General features: G+C 36.8%; 1 protein-coding gene across 3 annotated transcripts in view; it reads right to left on the bottom strand.

Moving 5' to 3' along the window:
* Positions 1-24457, bottom strand: part of LOC145690535 (uncharacterized) — a 232087-nt gene that overhangs the window by 167601 nt on the left and 40029 nt on the right. For all 3 annotated transcript variants that reach the window (XM_081765503.1, XM_081765504.1, XM_081765501.1), the window contains 3 exons: positions 18941-19105; positions 15227-15349; positions 6123-6204 (listed from right to left, as the gene is read on the bottom strand). In XM_081765503.1, coding sequence (XP_081621629.1) covers positions 6123-6204; positions 15227-15349; positions 18941-19105 — 370 coding nt within the window. The remainder of the gene's footprint in view (positions 1-6122; positions 6205-15226; positions 15350-18940; positions 19106-24457) is intronic.

Below are 24457 nucleotides of genomic sequence, written 5' to 3' on the forward strand. Positions count from 1 at the left end.
AGCTACAGGGAGAAAAGTAAAGGAAATTCGAAATTAGAAAATTCTCGAATTTTTGACTGGGGTGAAATTTGAGAAGGAACTTCGACACCAGAAGAAAAAGAAATTAACATGATAAACAATAGTCCAAACACATTTTGCAAGAATAATATCCCGATATCTTCATTAGTGTCCACACTGAAGCGGATTAAACAAGTGACACACCTGTGTGTGCCACTTTGGCCACTTGGGCCACCGAATATACATTTGATTACACTTTTTTGACTACTAACTCGTGTTGTTGTTGTAGTTATAGTCTGGACTAATAATAATATCGTTGTAAACAATAACTTTTTAAGGAAAATTTTCTCTCCTTTTTACATCTTTGTTCCAACACTGTTGGTGAGAAATGTAGGGTGTTTCAAAATAAATTTTGGGGTTTTAAGTCTTTGCAGTACGTATTAACTTTTACGTACAATTATAAGCAATGCATCAAGTAAAAGAGCACCTCAAACAGTCTTTGCTACAAGTGGTCAATGTGAGATTCATTCGTCACACGGCACACATCTAGTCGATAGGCGAGAAAGGCCCATAAACTTTCCGCCATATGGCACAAAACACATTCAATTTAGGAGAGTTTCGTTTCAACTGTACCATCTCCTGAGGATTTGCTGACGGTCAGATGCAAACATTATGAGTGTTCACATTAGCTCTTAGGTGAAAAGTCGATTTATCACTGAAGACGACACGATCCAGAAAATCTTCATTGTTATGCAGGAATATTTCACTTGCGAAATTGGCACGTAAACCGTAGTCTGTAGGCTTTAGACCTGTAGCAACTGCAAACAATAAAGACGTAGTTGCAAGCGTCTCCTTAATATTCTTCACACAGACGGTTGCACTGTACAGGTTCTGTCTTTATTAAAACATAAAAAGCTTTCTGCTCTCTAGTCTCCATCTTTGCTACTTGCTCTTTCTAACGGCAGACAGAAGAAACAATGCATGTACATGCGTGCGTACAAAACTGTTTCAGTTGCTCTTTCATTTGATATAATATTTATAATTGTAAGTTAATTGTAATAGATACTACAAAGTTTCAAAACCCTAATATTAATTTTGAAACACCCTGCATTACTTCAAATTGAGTCATCCTATATTCAGATCCTAGTCAATTTGTCGCCTCGCGCAATGGCATGATTTGCCGCCTCCCCCTTTCTCCAGAAAGAACAAATCTTAAAAGTCATGATTTTAAGTATGCTACTCCAGCATGAACAACAAGGTGAGGGTAAGTGCAGTTGCACTCAGAAAGGCTTAAATATTTACTAAAAATGCAATTCCGTTGTGTCTGTTCTTTTCTTTAAATGTTAATCTATTATGATAGTGAAAGATAAAGCAAACACGCCTGCAGAGGAAAGATGGTAATCTTTTTTATAGAATTCACTATCCAGCTTCAATCTCAATGTATCAGTTTGCAATTCCAGAGCAACTAGCTCTTTTATCTTTATTTCTTGATTTTTTCTACATCTTCTAACATTTAAAAAAAAACTTGTTTCTATCTTCAATGATAAGGAACTTGCTTCTGACAAAAACAAGACTACTTTCATATCAAAACTGTGATAACTTACTAAATGGAACAGATATTCACTACTATTGGAGAATTGAATTCTTGCATTTGACAACAATCAAGCAATTTGTGCTCGGATTTATTCGACCATTTGCTTTAGCATTGTCCATGTGGCCTTAAACTAATGCAGCCTAAACATAATTTATGAATGTTGTATTCAAATAGAAGGTCAGCTTAGTAAATGTAACTACCATCATCATGAAGTCTGTTTCCAAAAAGAAATATTTAATTTAAATAATATACTTATTACAGATTTTGCCGGACCATCCAAGCTTGCCGTTCCACGCAAATGCACGTGTTGCATATATATAGTGGCTTATTTAGGGAGGCTTCCGGGCTTAAGCCCCCCGAAATCTTACTTACTATAGTAAAGTATATGAAATATCTTGCAGAATTTTCACATTTTCAGGCAAATGCCCCCGAAAGTTAGCAAAGCCTCTCCCGAAACAAAATCGTAAATACGCCACTGCATATGTGGTAGAGCCGGCACTGCATATCATATATATCTAGTCGACAAATTATTTATATATGACATTTAGAAAAATACTATTAGGCAAATTAGTATTAGTTTTTACCTTTAGACAAGTTATTGGAATTTTATACTGTTCGTGACATTATTTTCGTACTTATTAAAGGCCTGCATTCACGGAAAAACAAAATTCCATTTCTACTTTTATTTCTTAGTTGATATTGATGAAAACTGCTGAAACCCGAATTGTTAATAGATATGGTATTCATGTAAATTGTAAAATATTTGTAGCGTATCAGTATCTAGCGTTTAATTTATGTTGCATTTTACGGTGATTACACCTACATAAAAATATTTCATACTTAAATAGACGTAAGATGCATTACAAATGACTATTTGAAAAAAAAACGAAATTTAGAAAAAAAACGAGAGGCAATGTTTTTTTTTTCTAAAAAAAACATACATTTCTGAAAAAATACGAACCGTTTTTTTTTTCTATTTACAACACTAGTTAATATTATTTTTTCAAGAACTGAGTCTCAGTAAGTATTTAATACGGCCGTCAGCCGACCGCAACCCATAATAAGTTATGTAGGGGCTATTACGTAAAAAAACGAGTTAGACTCGGACTCCAGCGTTTTGGAATAAACACACAAAACGAGTCTGACTCGGGCGTAGGATCGAAAGTGTTAATACAGAAGACACATGACAACGTTCTGTGCAACCTCAGCTGATTAAATCTGTTGCATTATTTTCTGACTCTTGTATGGTGTTATGCTTTGTATTTGTCTTGTAAGACCATTATTCCTGATATAACAACTGATAAGCGTAAAAGAGACATAATAGAGTAAAGCTTGAATAAACAGTGGCAAGTGCAGCAGATACCGAGGAAGTATTGTAGAAAGATACGATTAATTTCATCCTATGCTCTAGTTTTCAAGCTTTTTTGTGTGTCTTATTTTCTCTAGCATTATTATATTAATAGTACAATTTCTCTATTTATTTAAAACTTATTTCTGCTTTTAAGATTTATTGAAAATGCAAAAATAATTTGTATTGACTGTGAGTGACAAATCAGATTATCAAATATTATGCAGAAAATTGGCATCCCTAGTTTATTAACGACGAGATCAGATATTCCATTGGTCTGCGACAACGCAACGCAAAATTTGTGTTTTAATTTGCGATAATAGAAATAGTAGCTATAATTGATTTTTTTAAAAATTTGCATTGCCTTACGCTTTGCAAATGCTGGTACGGAATAAGGTCCCGTAATATTCTTGACACATATATGTTTTGTAATAAAATACACTGCATTCGAGCGTATTAAAAACCAGTAGACATAAATATGAAAATACAATGTTATTTCCTTTGTACTCATTCCAATAAATAGGGGAAATTCTCGGAAATTTCGGATAGCACTTCGTATATTTCTAATCGTGAATTACACTGCTTTACAGAATGAAAACAAAACATGTAGTTGTTAAATATTTATTTACAATGAGAAATATACGAGATCCTACCCAAAATTTCCGAGAATTTCTCCGTATAATGCATTGGAACGAGTAGAAAGGAATGTTCTGTAGTGTTACAACGAAGAAGAATGAGGAGAGAATATCCGAAGAAACGAAGAGAATTTTAGATTAACAATGACAGTGCTACATCCAAAATGGGGTATGTAGGAGTTTGCAAGATAATACGGAAATGCATTACCATGATGTAAGAGAGTTCAACAGCAATCTCGTAAGGAAAACGATTGAAGGCAATAAAGGTCTTAAGAAGATAAAACAGAGCCTTAATAATAAATTTAAGCAGATTGTAGCGCTAAAGAAAGGAGATGGCACAACCGCTAGACACCCCGAAGATATACTAGAAGAGATCCATCTATTCTACAACAAATACAACATATTCAAGCGATGAACCAGAAGTGAAAGCAAGCGAAGATGAAGAGGATCCAGACTCCTGCTACGGCAACAAGTTGGGTATGTTATAATGAGCACGAAACAAGGAAAGTCATCAGGGGAAGTTGGAGTTAAATTAAGACATAGATGAAGCTGGTGAAGAAGCAAAAAAGGTCCTAGCATTATACTAAATGTCTACTAACAGTCGAGTACCCGAGAAGTAAAGAATTATCGTGATCATTCTGCTGCGTAAGAAAGGACACAAACATGATGTTTGTAAGTATAAATCTACTAACCTACTCGCTGCAATCTCCGAAAGTATTCACACTCAGATTAAAGATAAACAATTAAACTTTATCCAAAAGTGAGAGCAGGCTGGATTTAGAAATGATTACATCACACTAGATCATATTCAAGTAGAGGGAACTGATAGAAGGGTAAAACGAGTATGAATTACCCTTATATGCTGCGTTCATTTACTATGAAAAAGCTTTCGTTTCGGTAATGACATACACTCTTAAATCAAACTGTGTCGAAGACACATATAAAAGTTACACATAATGTGTATAAACAAACCAGTGCAAAAATCCAACGGTCTGCTTGTATAAAGACCACAAGAATAGAGACGGCGTTATGATAGGATAATACTATTTCTCCCAAACATCTTACGAACCTACTTAATTAAGTATGTGCTTTGACCTCTCAACTGAAAAGGGATAAATGTAAATGGGGAGCATCTTACATATCTTCATTTCACTGATGGCATCGTTCTCCTGACAAACAACTCAGAGCTGCAAGATATGATAGAAGAACTTAATTTGAAGAGAAATGAAGTAGGGTTGGAAAGGAATATGGAAAGGACTAATGTGGTGTTCAACAATTTCGCATGGAAGTCAAGGGTTGAGGATGAAAAATATAGAATTAGAAGAAGTGAACACCTACGCTTATCTGGGAGAGAAGAAATTCATGCGTGACATCATTAAAGAACAAATTAACGGGCATATTTAGTTGAACTGGAGTACATTCGGAGGGAACAGCTTCATATTGAAAAGTCAAATACCAATGCGCCTTATGCAGAGTCGTTTTGACATTTGATTAACACCATACTACGTGGTTAACTAACGGATGGCTATCAAAATTGTATTCAGAGTCTCTTATTAGGACGTAGTATTGGACGAAGTTAATCACATGTGACTAATTAATCTAGAGCAGAGACTAATCTTTTACCCACGGTTTAGCGTGCGACACAACATTTCGTATTTCGTAATTCATGTATTTTCATTTTTACTGACTACGCATGCGCTCATCTACTTTTCGGTAGTTGGCACATTTATTTTACTCACCGATGCATTGGGGTTCTATAAGTTAATCATACCCAAATCAATATTTTACTTGTACTCAAAGTAGACTCTGAATACCATAAAGTGCGCTTTCCTTAGTAAAGAGTTAGTATGCTTACTAACTAGTCTGTGACTAAACTTCGATTAACGAATTCTCTCTGAATACCGCCCAATATGTCTAAAGTGTAAAATTTCCAATGAATGCATTCTACCTTATTTGACATATGAATTGGAGACGTGGACACTAGCAAAATCAGATATTCGATATCTGCAGATTACACAACGAAGCATGGAGAGATGTATGATAGAAACAACTCGTAAAGATAGGAAAAGAATCACATGGATCAGAAAGATGACAGGAGTGACGGATAATTTTCTATGTCATGAAAATAAAGGCATTGAGGTGACAGCGAGTTGGACATATTACAAGAAGAAACGATGCCCGATGGATAAAACAAACCTTGACTCGATACCAAGAGACTACAAAAGACCTAGAAAACGTCTTCATACAAGGTGTGTGCCGAAATCAAGAAACACTGCGGAGTAACATGGAAAGAATTGCCCAAGATGGATGATTGTGGAGAAGCGTTGGTGAGATCTTCATCCAGCAGTGAACTGATAGCAGTTAGCTATGATGATGATTTCAAATAAAACATGTACGGTACTCATTTAGTTCATCGCCACTCTGACTATTCAGCAAATTTAATGCTAAACCTCACATTCACTTAATCAAAAGTAACTACTCTTTATAGTTAGGATAAACATGCTGTAAACAAACTATTTATGTAATTTAGAAGAGAAAATTATCCTACCTTTTTCTCTGATTTATTGGAAAAATATATTTCAATAGTTTGCTCTTCACTGAAAACTCGTCTGCTCTTGCGTAATTTGTCGCTAAAATTGAAGAAAAGGAATAAAAGAAACAGAATAATAGAACATGTACATTAACTGAGTAATTTATTATTCCATCAGGAACTTCCAAGCTCAAGAAAGAAAGGGAAAGGGACAGAGTAAAATAAAGCATATCATTTGATACAGAAACTCGCCAAGTTCTGGTAAAGTATTACAGATGCTCCCTTACGTAAAATATTACATATGTGAAGTAAGTAACCTAGTTCTGTCCATTGTTTCGGTTGATCGGTTTAACACCCCTTTCAGTGTTGAGGATGTATGAGATTGAACTTCAACTTAACATAGGATACGAATCACTTGAGATCCTACTGGGATTCGAATGTCTCCGAAAGGTTTGTAACATCTGTTGACAAATTGTTGCAACTGTAACAGTCATTCGTTGAAACTAATTACACCACGTGGCATAAGGTATCTGTAACATTTCAGGTAAAATCAGTTAGTCTTGGTGATGGCTATGATAGAAGAGCGTTAACGCCACCCTTATTCAGTCATTTTGAAATTTTCACTATTTTCTTCTGATTATGCCTTAATATTAAATTATATCCGAACAGATTGTACCAGAAATAGTGGAAATGAAGGAAAGAACTGTACGTATACTTTACGTCCTGCAATATCTTAACAGATGACCATGCCACTACTATTAAGATTCAACTTTCTGCATAGATTAAAAAAAAAAAAAAAAAAAAAAACATCTAAAGCTGAACACTTTGGGAAGTCCGACTCCAAGTGAAGATTCAGTGCTGATAGAGTTTTAGGTAATACGTACTGCGTAGAATGCGTCATACATTCTATTGAGTCACCAGCAACTTATTACCACACTGTATGTAGACTTAGGCGACTTTTCCACGAAGATTTCTTGCATAGGATCAAAGATCAACAATATATTGACAACAGCCTGTGGCCGCCCAAAGGTAAAAGGAAGTACCTACATTTTGCTTGTTTTGAGAACGATAGCAAAAAAGGCGTTTTTTGATAATTAACATTACTGTTAAAGACTTTGTTTTCTTTTCGGCGTCAATGTATACTAAGTGTTCATTGGCCCACTGATTACCCGCCTGGCCCACTGATTACCCTGATGAACCACTCCCTATATTTCTAGTGAAAATTCAAATCGTTCCCACAATGCAACAAAAGTGACTCTGCGACACTACCGGCTAGAGTTGTAACTAACTGTATCGTCTGCTACTGGCAGTAGCTAAGTGTATCATTGGCTAATTCTATAAGACTCATGCGCTCTGAATGATCTGATTCGTTCTTGCTTTTACTCAGGGATTCCGCCAGACAATTATTTCATGTTTTGTGCGGTCTCAAACGATTGGATACCGAAACGTAAAAGTTTTCTAAAATGACCGATATTAGTGTCAAATCCATAGTTTTCGCTGTCGCTGAGATCAATGGTGACACTACCATTAGCGATGACTTTCAAATTCATCCACCGTTGTATGCAGACCTTGGGTCACCAGAGGGGGGGATTCCGAGACATGTAAAAATAATCGAAAATGACCGTTATTAATGTCAAATCCATAGTTTTCGGAGTCGCTGAGCACAATGGTAAAACTCAAGACCGCGTTTACTTTCACATGTGGCTCCCATCAGCTAAGGAACGGAGGCATTATAAAGGGGATCACGAGACATGTAAAAGTAACCCATAATGACCGATATTAGTGTCAAATCCGTAGTTTTCGCGGTCGCTGAGATCAATGGCGATACTTTCATTAGCGATGATTTTCAAATTTAGGCACCATTGTATGCGGGCCGGGAGCCACCAGGAGTGGAGAATTGCGAGACGTAAGAATAATGGAAAATGGCCGATATTAGTGTCAAATCTATAGTTTTCGCTGTCGCTGAGATGAATGGTGATACTTCCACAGGCGTTGACTTCCAAATACAGCCCCAATCGACTGCGGGCCAGAGGCATTGTTTTTTCAAAATTGGAACCAGAGGATCATAGGGTCTTTTACCGGGATATGTAAAAAGTAGTAGAAAATGGCAGATGTCAGTGTCACACTCATAGTTTTCACGGTATCGGATGGGGACCAGATGAGCTTTTTTCACAATTCAAACCAAGGGGGTCTCAGGGGGCGTTTACCGGAACATGTAAAAGTAGTAGAAAATGACCAATATTTGTGTTGAATTCATATTTATTGGGGTTGCTCAGATGTAGTGACACGTGTCCCGATAGTGTTTACGTTCAAATTCAGCCCCCATCGGCCTTCCCAATGAAAACACATGAACGTTGTTGGATATATATTCACACAAAATATATCCAATTTTAGAAATGTTTCTTAATTTTCCTCCCGTTGTTCAGTTTGTTTACATTGATATTTCATCTCATCCGTGCGAAGAACGGGCATAACAGCTAGTACGAAATGGTAAAGTGTTTGTCATGGACCAAATTACAATGAATTCAATTATATAGATAAGTATTATGATTATCATTGATAATTATTTCCTTGTTGAATTATAGATACTTTTCAGTGGAAAAAAGAATAAAATTTGAAAGTCCCAAATCTAGTTAAAGTAGACCAACGTAAAGGAAAAAAAGTATAAAATATTCCATATAATTAAGCGTACCGTAGCTTACAGTACAAATTTTATTTCTCTTTTTCTCACAACTTGATTTCCTTGAGCTCTGAACGCTAAACACACGTCTCGTCTCGATAGCGAAACGACTATAGATTTTTATAACGACACAGCGTCAAATGCCGTGAGCACCGACGCCATTAACTTGTTCCGCCATCAACGAATTTCGAGATGGTTTCTTTTGCATCGTTTTGTGCTATTTTGTACACCTATTCTCACTTTTTGTGCGTCACCGCAAGTGGATCAAAATGGGCCTACAAATATGGCGGAACAAGTTATTGCTGTTCCGCCACCAACGAATTTCGAGGTCGTTTCCTTCACATCGTTTTGTGTCATTTTGTGCGCCTTCTTCCACGTTTTGTGCGTCATGGGAAGTGGGTTAAAATGGGTCTCCAAGGTGGGACAAAAATGACCCACTGTTCCGCCACCAACGAATTTTGAGTTCGCTTCTTTCGCATCGTTTAGTGCCAGTTTCTTCCCGTTTTGAACGCGTATTTTTATGTTTTGTGCGTCACGAAGTGGGTCAAAATGGGCCTCGAAGGTGGGACGAAAATGACCCACTGCTCCGCCACTACCGAATTTCGAGGTCGTTCCTTTCGCATCGACTAGTGCCGGTTTTGTTCCCTTTTGCGCCCCTATTTCGACGTTTTGTGCGTTACCGTGTGTCAAAATGGGTCTCCAAAGTGTGAGAAAAATGACCCACTGTTCCGCCACTATCGAATTTCTAGGTCGTTTCTTTCGCATCCTTTCGTGCCTATTTTTTTTAAAGTTTTCTGTGCCTATTTTCTCATCTTGTGCGTCACCGGAAGTGAGTTAACCGGGCCTTCAAAGTGGGAGTTAAATGACACACTTTTCCACCACTATCGAATTTCGAGGTCTTTCTTTTCGCATCGTTTAGTGCCTGTTTTGTACGTTTTGTGCGTCGCCGGAAGTGGATCAAAATGGGCCTACGAAAGTAACGAAACAAGTTAATGCTGTTCTCCCACCAACGAATTTCGAGGTCGTTTCCTTCACATCGTTTTGTGCGGTTTTGTGAGCCTATTTCCACGTTTTGTGCGTCAGCGGAAGTGGGTCAAAATGGGCTTTCAAGATGGGACGAAAATGACCAAGAGTTCCGCCACTTTCGAATTTCGAGGTCGTTAAGTTCACATCCTTTGATGCTTGTTTTGTGCCGTTTTGTGCGCCTATTTCGACGTTTCGCGAGTCACTGGAAGAGGGTGAAAATGGGCCTCGAAGGTGAGACGAAAACGATCCACTGTTGCGCCACTATCGAATTTCAAGGTCGTTTCTTTCGCAACGTTTAGTGCTATTTTTGTGTCGTTTTGTGTGCCTATTTCCACGTTTTGTGCGTAACCGAAATGGGTGAATGTTATCCGACAAATGTGGCGGAACAAGTTAATGCTGTTCCGTCAGGAACGATTTCGAGGTCGTTTCCTTCACATCGCCTTGTGCATGTTTTCTACTATTTTGTAAGCCTATTCCCACGTTTTGTGAATCAATGGTAGTGGCTCAAAATGGTCATTTAATGTGGGAAGAAAAATGACCCACTGTCCCACTAGTATCAAATTTCATGGTCGCTTCTTTCGTAGTGTTCAGTGTATGTTTTGTACCGTTTCTGCGCATATTTTCACGTTTTGTGCGCCACTGAAAGTGGGTCAAAGAGGACCTACAAATATATCAGAAAAAGACATTCATCCCACTTTCAAGGTTCATTTTGACTCATTTCCACTGATGCACAAAGCGACACAAATCACGCACAAAAGATGTGAAGGAAACGACCTCGACATTCGATGGTGACGGAGCAGCTGTACAGTATTCCTCTATACTTATAGGCCATATTTACCCATTTTCGTTGGCGCACTAAAGTGGAAATAGGTGCACAAAACGGTACAAAACAGGCACTATACGATGCGAAAGAAACGACCTCCAAATTCGATAGTGGTGGAACAATAGCTCTTTTGACTCACACGTTGATGGACCATTTTGACGCATTTCTGGTGATAGTTAAAATGTGGAAGTAGGCCAACAGAACGGTACAAAAACACACTAAATAACGTGAAGGAAACGTCCTTCAAATTCATTGGTGGCGGAACAGCATTAACTTGTTTCGTTATATTCGTTGTTCCATTTTCACCCACTTCCGGTGACTCACAAAACATACAAAACAGGCACTAAGTAATGCGAAAGACACGACCTCGAAATTCGATGGTGGCGGAACAGTGAGCCGTTTAACTCCCACTTTGAAGGCTCGTTTAACTCACTTCCGGTGGCGCACAAGACGAGAAAGTAGGCGCAGAAAACTTTTAAAAAGAGGCACTAAATGATGCGAAAGAAACGACCTAGAAATTCGATAGTGGTGAAACAGTGGGTCATTTTCGTCACACTTTGGAGGCCGGAAATACTACTGCATCCACCATACTCCCCGGACATTGCACATCCGATTATCACCTGCTCTACAGCAATGGAATCCATGGCCTTCCAGAACGTTGGCAGAAGATCGTTGATGCTGATGAGACTACTTTTTTTCTTCCAAGGACGTCTTAGGTGACATATCGAAAGTTATGAGCGAAAAAGCGACAGAAGTTTCTTGGTTACCTATGTAATAACAAAGCTCCGCTTGGAGATAAGGGGTACGCTCGCACCAAAAGTATAATATATTTTCCAGTTAGTAGTTGAGGTATGAAAAATTTCAAAGTTTTGTAAAACTGTAGATAGCCCTTGGATTATTTACTTCTATTATTCCTTATAGAGACAGAACCTCATTTATAGTACGTTTTTATCTTTGTAAATAGCTTGCGAAACTTTTAAATTTTGATGAGAACACAAGCAAGCATTGGACTTTTTATTTTATTTTTTTATTTTTTGTAACAGGTTGAACTAGATCTGTTGAATTAATAAAGATTCTTACAAATCTTCATATTCTTTTTATGAAACATGTTTTTATTTTTCATTTTTGTTGCCGTAGGTCCTTAAATCTGTTGTTAAAATACTTGAGTTTGTGGAAGTTTAATAGAATATTATATCTCAAAATATTTCATAGAAAAATAAAACTAAAAATTCTGTTCTCTCTATTATCAAAAAGTCTGTGCAATCTTTCACTTTGCTCGTACCAATCTGCCCCAAGCTAGTATTAATCTGCCCCTACATGGGGAAGATTGGTACAGATTGCAGACCTTTCGTAAAATGTAATTTACTCCAGGTAGGACATTAGTAGAAACAATATTCTACATTGCAAATGTAGCTAAAGAATCACAGTTTAAGTAGGAAAAAATCATGTTTCTCAAACTGACGATATGTTCTAAAATTTCGAGTAAGTAAAAATCGTACCAATGTAACCCCTTCTCCCCTACATTGACTATATACCTGTTATAAATTACTGTCCCGCCGAAGAATGTCTATAGATACTTCCTTTTGGTACTTTGCACAGAAAGTTCCTTGAACTTTCACTATCGATCGACTATTTCTGAGCAAATTAAATTATTAATGAAAAATTTCTATTCATATTTAAATGTCATAATGCATGATTGGTTTCTAGCATCTCCCAGCGAATAAAGAATGCAATTACGCCGCGTGACAGTTGAGTCTTATACTACAATGTTTTAGTTCAGTTACCGCATCTAATGGTATGATTCTTTTTGATTTGCTGCTTTCTTACTACGTTTCATAATTACTCGTAATAATTTATGATCTTTATATATATTGATAAGATTAGTATAGAACAACGGTTCTCAACCTAATTCCTATTACGACCCCCATTTTATCACATTCTCTTGCCAGCGACCCCCTTATAATTTCTGGTTTGTAATAAGCTTGTGCGAGACTTCTAATATACTAATTGAGGAGACGTCACGATACCCATCTATTTCTATAAGAGTAGAATCCATTTCTTGTATACAGTGGATACAGTAACTTCCCTATATTCGAATGCATTAAGACCAAATTTGGTCAGTTTATTCATATTATAAATATCGAATCCGACCCGTCATACTGTTTCAAAATGGAGGCCGTTTGGAAATTTTAAAACTTCATAACTCCCTTAGGACATATGATAAAAAATTAAGTGATTTCTAATTTTGGTTTTTAAAAAAACTTGAACAGTATTGTTAAAAAAAGTTCTTGAGTACTTTAAATGACTTGGTAGTATGCGTCACAAAGACTGAACCGGACATTGCCGCATCATGCTCAGGTATCTCAATAGCTTTCAATTTTAATTGTATTTCAATGTGCATGTTTTGTTGCATTATTTGTATTTTTCTGGTGTTTCAACATGTAGTTCTCATTACTTTCATATCGTACCTCTTTCTTTAAATTGATTTTTAAACAACTCTGCACCTGTTGAAAAATGTTTAGTACACCTATCTTTTATTGTTCTAAACAGTATGTATAAAAATAAAAATATGCCAATCAGAACAAAATTCAAAATAATATTTAAAAATATTTTTCGGTATTAGATTCTAATTATATTTCTCTCTTCCGCTTATCTTCGCGACCCCCATAAAACCTCGCGACCCACAAGTTGAGAAACTCTGGTATAGAACAAAAAAAATTCTTCCATAGGCTGTACTTGACCATAAGGAATTATTATTAAATATATATAAATATATATACAGGGAAGAACAAAATATGGAAACATCTGAAAAATTGCGCATTACCTTTACTAATATCGAGTAGGACCACCTTTGGCATACCGAACGGCCTGCAGTTGACGGGGAATGAAGAAACACAGGTCGCGTATGATTCTCAAAGGGATGTTGTACCAAAGCAGCTTCAAGTTGTTGTAGAAACGACAGTGGTGAGTAGCGGGCTCGCACCTTGGTCTCTAAAAGTGACCGCAAGAGCTCAATGATATTAAGGTCTGTCGGTTGTGGAGGTCATTGCAGATTTGGCACTTCATCTTTGTGCTTATGTAACAGTTTGTAACGAAGGAAAATATAATGCTTTGTACCTAGTCTGTATATGTTTTCTTTTGTCGTTAACTGCATATTGAATATAATACCCCAATACAATTCGTGCTAAGCTGACAGACTTCAATATATTGCTATGGTACTCAGGTAGTTTTGTGTCTAGGACTGTAAAATTTGCATGAGCAAGGAAGTGAATATGTTGCTATAATGCAATGAGGAAACAGAAGTATTATGTACAAAAGGACGGCAACAATGAGCCAAAAATTTTGTGTGAATACAAGTTACATTATAACCAGATATGTCAGGAAATAACGCCACTATGTTTTTAACTACAGGGGAGAGTTTTTCGTCTTAAGTAAGTACACTTTCTAAGCAAATTAAACAGTGTTCTTGGCAATATATTACCTGACTCGATGTTACAAAAATTGAGAACACGTAGTTGAGGTTGTAACGCGTATCAGGATTGCAAACATTGGAATTTAACAATCTGTCACATACAACACTATTCGTCACAAAATATTGCACAATGGACGTCACACAGACCACAAACCAGAAACCACATTTAAGGATGCTACCTGAATCACTACTTTTGTGAAACTGAGGTTTGCATTCAATACGCTAAATCCAGTTGTTACAATTCCTGAAATAATCACAGTCATATTCCTCACAGTTCTCGCAAAATAAGTCTCTATCCTTATTTCTTTTTGACGATTTGAGCTTTTTCATTGGAAAACTGGAAGAAGTAGCTGGTGTAAACATGGCATGTGTTACCAGTACTCCCTTATCAAATTAGGGAACGATCACTGACGGATCTGTTTCTAGTTCTGTCAGGCGTCGGCAGCGGCTAGTGGTGGTGTTCACTGTAGTGTTGAGGAAGATGCGGAAATGAATCGTGTATCTCAGGTGTTCCGCGAGTTGCTCTTGCTCTGAAACATCACTTGGGGAAAAGGTGATAATGAGGCAATTGAGTACATGCTCCCTGCAGGAAGATCATCACCAAATTATCTTTTCCTCTATTTCCCTTGTATGAAACCATTGGGGAATCCAATTTAGAATTAATATTTGTTTATATCTAACAGTAATGTATATTGTGAAGATCTAATTGCAACTTGAACATATTTGTTTCAAAGTGGGTAGTGATGACTAATGATATTGAACGTGAACGTGCTTTGCTATTCATATTTGGAGAAGGGATAACCATATTTAGATTTGAGGATTAATGTTTTTGTTACTTGGTGGACTACTCAAAATAATAATAAATTTGTTAAACATAGTCAATAATAAGTTTTAATGTAATACTTTTTCTTAACCCACAGTGTACAGCGGACCGAATGTTCGGGTACAACAACTAGTTTCACTAACCTCAAATACGATATAGGCCACTAACTTGCAACAAGATATAGAAAGTTGAGTATACTTTTCGGGACAGATTTAAATAGAATTAAGATACCGTAAAACTGAAAATCATAATATTTAAACGACATACAAAATACCATAGAAATAGAAAGTCAACTTACAACATATGGAATTTGGAAACATAACAAGTCTTAAACCCTTGCATCTGCTCAAAGTTTTCACAGCAGGAAATATCAATTCCGTTGAAACGACAAGCGTGAAATAAACTGCAGTTCTCGGAAAGCCTGAAATGATGAATAAGTGGGTTAGAGCAGCATATCACGAAATTAGAGAGAAATTCAGACTCGCAACTAGGATTTGTGTCCCCCAGGGCAAACATAATTTGAAACCCTCAACATACTGTGTATGTATATACTGTATTGCCCTTTTAAGGACCCCTCCAATTACGCGCTCGGGGCACATGACCGGCTTCCTCCCCTATTTGCAGCTTAGTAATTCATTAGGAACAAGAAGGACATTGATTGCGATTTCACTTGTCAACTTCTATTTTCTTATAAATATTTTTGTCCTGAGGAATACTTACTGACTCGCTGTCAAAAATAACTTTTAAATTTAGCACATTTACAGATTTTTTTTTAAAAAAAGTACGTTAATAAAAACGCAAATTACGATAAACAACAACACATTATCTAAAATAAAATGTCAAAGGAGCGATAATTATTAATCTGTCTCTATGATAACGATAAAATCATATAGTAGATATTCATACATTGACTCTTAAAAATTTTGGGATTATTGATATTAAATGTATGATACTAGTTATACCAAGATTTGAGCGGATTAGAGCGCAGGAATTTATAAGCTAAGTTGCTCGACAACATTAGAAAATATTGACTTACTTTTGTAATGGTTGAACAATTAACGGAAAATGTGCGTTTATCCATAATCAGCAATTAAAGTAGCCTCACCACGATCAGAATTTGCCCACCTTTTGTTGCGATTATTACCATCTAATTCTGTGATGTTTTGTGAAAGGAAAAGGATGACATAATTGCCGGAGAGATAAAGTTGGAAAATTGAAATGATCTAAAAAATTAGGTTCGTTTCATAAAAACAAATTTGGAACCAAGCAGGGTTTTTTCTCGTATTGGTTCAATTTGTGAACACTAATGAACAATAATTCCTCAATGATTCAAAACACTAGTTTTTGTATTGTAGAAAACATGATTTTCTGGAGGGAAAAATGTTAAGTTCAATTAGTTACCAATGGAAAATAATATCTATAGCAAAATGTAGAATCATAAAACATGTCCAGATGACACCATTTCATAGTTACGGGCATATTCTGTTGTGACCCTCTAGTAAAAAGTTATGCATAGAAGGAATCAGACAATTTCCCACAGTTTTGTCTGTTTCGAAAATTCTATTCTAGTAAAATCATTTAGCGTCTATTTCTCTTTCCGTTGAGCTGTGTGGAAGTAAGTTGTTTCTCGATGATTATTCCTTCGTAGCGATCCGATTTCTAATCTGAACATTCTATATTCTCACCTGTAGTCTCACCATCACCTCAAAAATTTGGGTGGTAGGATCGATTGAGCATTGTGACCTCTATGGAAGGTAGTGCTTTTCGGTTATTACTTCATTATGACTCGCTAGCACTTGTCTCGCTCCAATGATATATTATTCCAGGTGGTCATTAATTTTCAAAAACATGTAATTTTTGTGTTTGTGTTTGACCTCTAACCCACTGGTCGTTTTTGTGTTTGACCACACCTTACATACTCATCAGACCTGTAACCATGTGATTCTTTTCTTTTCTCTAAATTAAAAGTACCGCTGAAGGGTTGTTTTGTGATGATTTTTCCACCATCCAAAAAACCAGTGACGAGTGCTTTGAACATCATAGCAGTCCAATTCTTAAAGAACTCATTCAATGACTTACTAGATCGTGCGAATCTGTGTGTGGATAAAGGAATCGTGGATAAAGGTGTGTGGATTTCTACTTTGAATAAACCGTGGTAAGTTGATTCTTGTTATTAATTTATTTTCACAAACCCCATCTTGTTTCCTAATTACTGTTGACAAAATTGCGCAACAACGAAGATACACAGGACTGCGATTGGCAGAGTAATTAAAGCACACATAGCTCAGTGTAATCTCACGAACACTAAACAATTGATTGTTAAATTAGGTCTACCGTATTTGTATTAATCTCGCATGTTTAGGCTCACATCTGCTCGCCGCTGAGAGAGCCTGCAATGACGAGGAGAATTAGGACGGGAGAATTGGTTATCAGTAGGGCTCGGAAGTTGAAGTTATAAAAATTGCCTAAAAAAGACCTGTAAAAAGACCTAAAAATATCTTAAAAAAGAAAAAAACTGAAAAAAAGGACGTAAAAATAAGACCCAATTTAATTAGAATTACTTATTTAATGAACTCAAGAAATACAAGCTTCTGGTAGGTTAACGATCTATCCTTCTTCCCCAAATTGAAGTACAAACTAAAATAAGAAAACTCCCCCCCTCTTGCTGGAAGACATTGTTACGCCTCCTTATCTGACTTGTGATTATCTTATCAGTCCAGTCACTGAAGAATGTCTTATCATTGGAATTTTCTTTACTAAAGAAAATATGTTTAAGAGGTGGTGGTGATTCGAGTTAATGGCCAGTAAATTTACTATGGAAAGATGAAGTGCAATGAAAAGACGTTAAGACCTGTGAAAAGCCTATGAAAAGTTTTTTAAAAAAAGAACAATAAACAAAAATAAAACCTCCGAAAAAGGCAAAAAAGGACAAATAAAATCCAACATTTTCTGGCCTACAATGACCCAAAATAAAAATATATTATGTTAAATCTCGTCTTCGGGCACTCGTAAAAAAGAGGATTTTTCCTCAACTGTCGGGCCCTAGTTATCAGATTCGATAGTTGTTTCTTTCACGAACACTGTAAAAAGCCGCCTTCGTCTCCGTAGACATAGTGGTGAGCTGGTAAATACAACGTGCGTTTGCAGTCGGTCAACATCTAGGATTATGGTACGGGAGGCAATAAGCTACACATCGTCTTGCCTTCATCAGAAGTATATGACTAGTGCATCGTGTATTCATAACGTCGTCAATTCTAAACTCCCACCTTCCCTCTACACTTTACGGAACCCGTCTTTCAGCATGATTACGCACGCTTCCATACCAAGGCAATGCAGCGTGCTGGGCACGTCTTCTATCGTATCATGATAGGTGGAGTTCGAAACATTTCTAATCTCGTCTCGATTATCATCTCGAAACGAGACGAGAAGTACATTTTCAAATTTGAGAAGAGATGGAAAACATTATAGGCCTAATTCGAGACGAGAAATTTCTCGAGTCTCGAGAACAACACTAGCTTATCCAAGTCATAGATCTCAAACTGTCTTTTAATATTACAAGACTCATACTACAAAAACTATAAATTAATAAAGTGAATGTATGAACTTAGTAAAGAGCATTTATGAACGTGTAAAGATACACAAACCATTTGTAAATAATATTATATACTCCAACAGTAAATCTGGTATAGATATTGCTATACCATCCCTTCATGGACCTCTCGTGATGCGAACATATTTTGATATCTCCTAGGTGATATTAAGAAAAGAATTAGGGCCTTCAAACACTATTCTACCTTTAACTTTACAAAACGATACGAGAGTAGCTTTTCGAGAATCGAGACGAGAAGAGAAAGAATTCTTCGGAAACCGAGACAAGACTAGAGCAACGCTAAGCACTTATAGAACGTTGTAGAACGGCAGCTGCTCGTCAGCTTCTGCGTGTTCTTAAACATGTTTTCCAGTAGTTTATATGTTAAATTCATAATTGAATATTTAATAATTTAGAACTTACGTGTCGTCTTTAGAACTGCAAACACCAATAGCTGGCCACAATGAAGTCGCTTTGCCGAGCCCTCCTTCAAAGTACACGCTTCTTGCCATGACTTCCTCCCAGCGCTTGTGACACACACAAACTGTTACTACCATACTAACTAATAAACATACAAAGGAGAACACCCTACAAAAAAGTGAAATAATATTAATTAGAATTTTAAAAAAAAATGCTCGCATCATTATATGTTCTTATGCTGACGGTTTGTCAAATCTATACTACTTAGATAAAAGAAAGAAAGAGAAAGAAAAAAGTGACTTTCTCATCAATCATTACACCATAGCCAGAAATGTGAAATTTGGACACAAAACTCCCTTTGTCACGACAGCAAGAGATAAGAAACAATTTTCGAAATAATGTTTTAAGAGAGGTTAAAGCAAAGGGTTTCTAAATTTTGCTAATAAATATTATTTCACAAGTAATAAAAGTTAGGAAGACAAAATTCAACATCAAACTCCTCGTTAAAAATAACTGAACAAATATTTCAACAGTTTTAAAAATCCGACTTTTAAAAAACTTTTGGGAGGTTCTGAGACTAATAACTTTTTCTTCTCCTTAATTTTCAGTTTGGGCCTGGAAATGTTTCTTTCATGTTTCTCGATTTTCAGCTTCCTCTTTTAACTCCCAATATTTTCTTTTTTAAAAAAGAAATCATCTATCATTTGTGTTCTTCTTTCTATTACTCGCTTTCCTTCCATCCTTCCTTCTATGGCGGTATGAAGAAGACAATTTCTTCGCGAGATGTGTCCAATCCAATTGGCCTTTATACGAAGGATGGTGGCTAAAAGTGTCCTCTTCTCTCTTATCCGTTTTAAAACGTCTCCGTTTGTTACTCTTTCTGTCCATTTTATCTTCTCCACCTTCCTCCAACATCACATTTCGAAGCTCTCTAAATATTTCTTCTCTAACTTCCTTAATGTCCAAGTCTCTGAACCAAGTCCAATGCTCTACTTGACCAACTTCTTTCTTAGTCCAATATTAACCTCTTCACGGATATGGCATCAAATGATGCCACACATTTGCCGGGAAAATAATGTACTTTAGTGCACTGAAGTAGCATCCATTCCTGTACGCTAGCAACGCTTGTTGCCAGGGTGAGTTGTTGACGTGAAACTAGATGGTTTAGCTGGCAGAGGCGGCTCGTGGCTCAATAAATAGGTGAGGCACAGAAAACCGGCTCGTAGTCTTCAGTGGCGATAAAACTGGCTCTTACGAATACCCCTCTCCCCCGTTGCAGGATTTTCCATGACTTTCGGGCTGCTAGTAAGCTAATAAGCATAGTATGAAACCAATCACTTGAGGGAGGAATAAAGTAGAGAGGTTTCCCACGTTGTAGAGGCGTTATTGACGTCACTGTCAATGTTTTATCTGCAGAAGACGAAGTGGCATTCGTTAATCTATATCTCCTTATATTTTGTTACAAAAATAACATTGCTTTTAAGATACAATTGATCAAACAAACAATTGAACTACCAAATCGTATGTGTAGAATGCTATAAAAATAGTAGCGGCACCAGTGAACATCCTCGCACCATCTGAATTTCACCTAGTAATGCGGTCGTGTTGCTGCCAACGAGCAAGAAATATGCCAAGGTGTTTTCTCTCGACGTTTCTCTCACTGTGCGCTTGTTTCAATGGAGGCACAACCAACCCCTGTTTCCATGTCAAATTTTGCAGATGGCCCCCGTTGGAGATATTCACGGTACGCCACTGGTGCCGCTACTACTTTTATTGCATTCTACACATACGATTTGGTAGTTCAATTGCTTGTTTGACGGCTCTATGTGCATTATTAGCTAAGATAAAGGCCTGCTACGGGTAGTCAGATAAGTCTGCAACAACACCTCTAGCGGCTAAATGGGAAAGGATATGAGAAAGTTCGTCCTATAAAAGTTGCATGACATTTAATATCCTTTCGAACGATTCCAATAGTTCTACCACTTTCCATTGCAAATTTTGAAGTCCCCCGTTGGAGGTATTCAGGAGACACCACTGGTCTCGCTACTATTTTTATTTCATTCTACACATACGATTTGATAATGCAATTTTTTGTTTGAAGGCTCTACGTGCAGTATTAGCTGCGATATAGGACTTGTACGTTCTTATTGAATCACCCGGTACACAGTCCTGGCAAAACATTACTATGCAATATGGCTCAATTCAAGGGAAATGCTAATTGTAATGTTTTAAATAGCGAACATAATTCAGGGAATAGAGGGATGCTCGCACTCAAGACACACTATAACTACGCCTACTCTTAGGGATAGGATTCTGCCTTCTATCAAAATTACTATTGGAAATAAAGAGTATAAGGCGTTGTTGGATTCTGGCATTCAAATTTCTATCTGTACTAGGGAACTTTTTCCTCCTAACACTAAACTTGTTAAAAGACGTACTATCATCCGTAGCATCTCGGGTAAAGAACGTGAAACTAACACGTTAGCTGTGTTAAAGTTCAAAATTGACGACTATTCTTTTACACACACTTTTAGAGATGTAGACAAATTTGCATCTTCTGTTTTGCTGGGGAATGATTTATCTGCTTCCTCAACATGTTACTATTAACCAAGACATTCACGTAGTTCACATAGTTAGGTTTGAGAAACCCACTGATTACGCGCTACCTGAGAGTTATGCTATAGGTACAGTTTCCGAACAAACAGCGAACTTAAATCAAGCGTATTTCGTAACGGCGAAATCTGTTACTTTACCACCAAAATCTAGTGTTTTAGTGCCTGTTCGTAAGATAAGTGCTTTAGTGGAAGTTAAGAATATTTTGCAACCCAATGAAAAGATCTGTTCTAAAGCTGAAATTTTTGTGAATGAGTCTAGAGTGGATTCTGTCAATCTTGTCATTAGAGTAGTCAACCCTACCGAAAAAAGTTGTGTTTAGAGAAAAATCTTCACTTAGGTGGTGCTATTGACATTGGGCCTGGTGAACATTACCCAAATGATACAGAGAGTGCTCAAAATCATGGTTTAGCCAGTAAACAAGAAAACGGTAACTTTCCTGCTCGTTTTGACGTCAAGCGTGTGGACATTAACTCCCAACTTTCTGATGATCAGAAACAAGTGTTTTATTCTGTTATAGAAGAGTATAAGGATTGTTTTTCAAGGTCAGAGGATGATTTTGGAGTGGCTAAAGGTTACGTACATGAAATTAAAATGCTAGATGACGTCCCAGTACATACGAATCATTTTCCAATTCCCTCCCACTTAAGAGAAGAAGTTAGAAAACAGATTGATAATTTGCTCAAACAAAGGGTAATTAGAAGGTGTGTATCTAGTTACAATTCACCCATTCTTCTCGTGAAAAAGAAGTCTGGATCATTCAGATTTATTTTGGATAGGACAGGGATTAATCGCCATATAGCACCTGAGAGTTTTCCTGTATCGTCGATAGATGACATTATTTCGCGTCTTAGTAAGCGTCGCTACCTGTGCTGCACCGATTTATTCAGTGTTTTTTCCAGGTGAGGATCGCTGAGGAATATCAACATGTCACTGGCTGGTTTAAACAGATTAGTGAAAATGCCATTGGAAGGATTAGAATCTGAACAAGTTTTTGGGTACCTTGATGACTTTTTCTGGGGTGGAAACACTTTTGAGGACGTTATCAATCTCACCAAGAAGTTATTTCAACGAATTAGGGAACGTGGTCTCAAACTAGCACCAGAAAAAACAAAATTGGCTTATTTTTAATTAACGATTTTGGGACACAATATTTCGTACGATGGCTTGCGAATTCTCAAAAGAATAACTGACTACATTAGTAATTATGAAAGTCCGAAGACGGAAAAGCATATGAAAAGTTTTCTAGGATTAGCTAGCTTTGTAAGACGATTTTTACCTATTTTTTCTGAAATCGCGGAGCCTTCTTGGGAAAGATGTACCGTTTAAATGAACACAAAAATAACATGCTTTTGAGAAAATCTAAGACCTTGTCATAAAGTCGCCATATTTAATACATTTTAATCCGAAACACCCTGTATATTTGTTCTGTGATCCATCAACTCGCGGTCAAGCTGACGTGCCCAAGCAACCTATAAGTTCTCCAGATTACCCAGAGGTAGAACCCTATTTCTTATTGTAGTTGTAGCTTAAGTAAGAGTGAAAAATCTAGACATCTTTGTGAACTTGAACTTTTGAGCATTATATATGCCTTTTGATCATTTCTTTACTTTTTATTAGGACGTCAGTTTTACTTGAAAACTGTTTGTCAGAGCTTATTGTTTCTGAAACAGACAAAAATGTTGGTAGATTTGCGAGGTGGCTTAGTTTTATTGAGCAATATAACTTTACTGTGACACATATATCCGGCGTGTCCAACGTAGAGGCCGATGCTGTTTCACATTTTTCTCGTGCCCCCAGGGCCATTTCTGACGAGCAATAGGATGAGAAAGATCCTCGAGTATTTTCTTCCACTGTTACTGAGTGTAATAATATGTTGAGTGATGAGCCTTCTCTCAGAGACGAACAAATGAAGGTTCCGTTTTATAAGGATATTTCTGATTGGTTAGAAAACAAGGAAAAAAAAAATCCGAAAATTGAAACACAAGCATTTTATTTCACGGTTAAAGAAGGAATTTTGTATAGAAAACAAAAAACATCTAGTGGTATGAAATTTTTAGTTGCTGTACCTGTTTCATTGTGCTATAATGTTTTTCATGTGGCTCATACTTCTGCCATTGGTTCAAGTCGCGGAGGTTTCTCAAAGCCATATGAAATTTTGGAGAAATCGGTGTATTTCTCTAATATGAAACAATACATCTATCAGAAATGCAAGTAATGCTTAATTTGTCAGGCAAGCAAAAACAAACCTGATTCGGCTTATGGTACATTGCAAACGTATCCCCAAGTGCCGCCCTTCTATCGCCTTTTCATCGATATTGAGGGGAACTCCCCGAGTAATATTTTGAGACATAAATATTTGATTGTGGTTGTCGATGCTACCACTCGTTATACTATTTGTGATTCACTAGCATATATAACAGCGTCTTCTGTAAGTAGTTCTCTTTATGAAAACGTAATTTTGAAATACGGTATTTTAAAAGAAATAGTTATAGACGAAGTTCCATGCTTTACTAGTAACTTATTCAAGGAGTTGTGTGCAATGATTGGAGCTAAGATTAGATTTGTTAATGTTCAAGCTCATTGCGCAAATGGGACTGCTGAGATAGCTATCCGAAACATTGAACAGAGACTGAAATCTGCGTTGTGTAATAAAGATCAAGGAAAATGGGTCGAACTGCTGCCATCTGTTGTGTTGATCCACAATTTAACTGTTAATTTATCCTCTGGATACAGCCCTTTTGAACTTTTGCATGGATTTCGATGTAGAATGCTACACGAAGCAAATTTTGGACACCCTCTGCCAATTTTAGGACAATGTTGAACGTTTGCGGTAACTTGGAGAGATACGAGACAAAGTCCATGACAAATGGTTCCAGAGACATAAGACGACAACGAAATTTTATC

Source organism: Thermobia domestica, chromosome 7, assembly GCF_964235325.1.
Source record: "Thermobia domestica chromosome 7, izTheDome1.hap1.1, whole genome shotgun sequence".
NCBI classification, from domain to species: Eukaryota; Metazoa; Arthropoda; class Insecta; order Zygentoma; family Lepismatidae; genus Thermobia; species Thermobia domestica.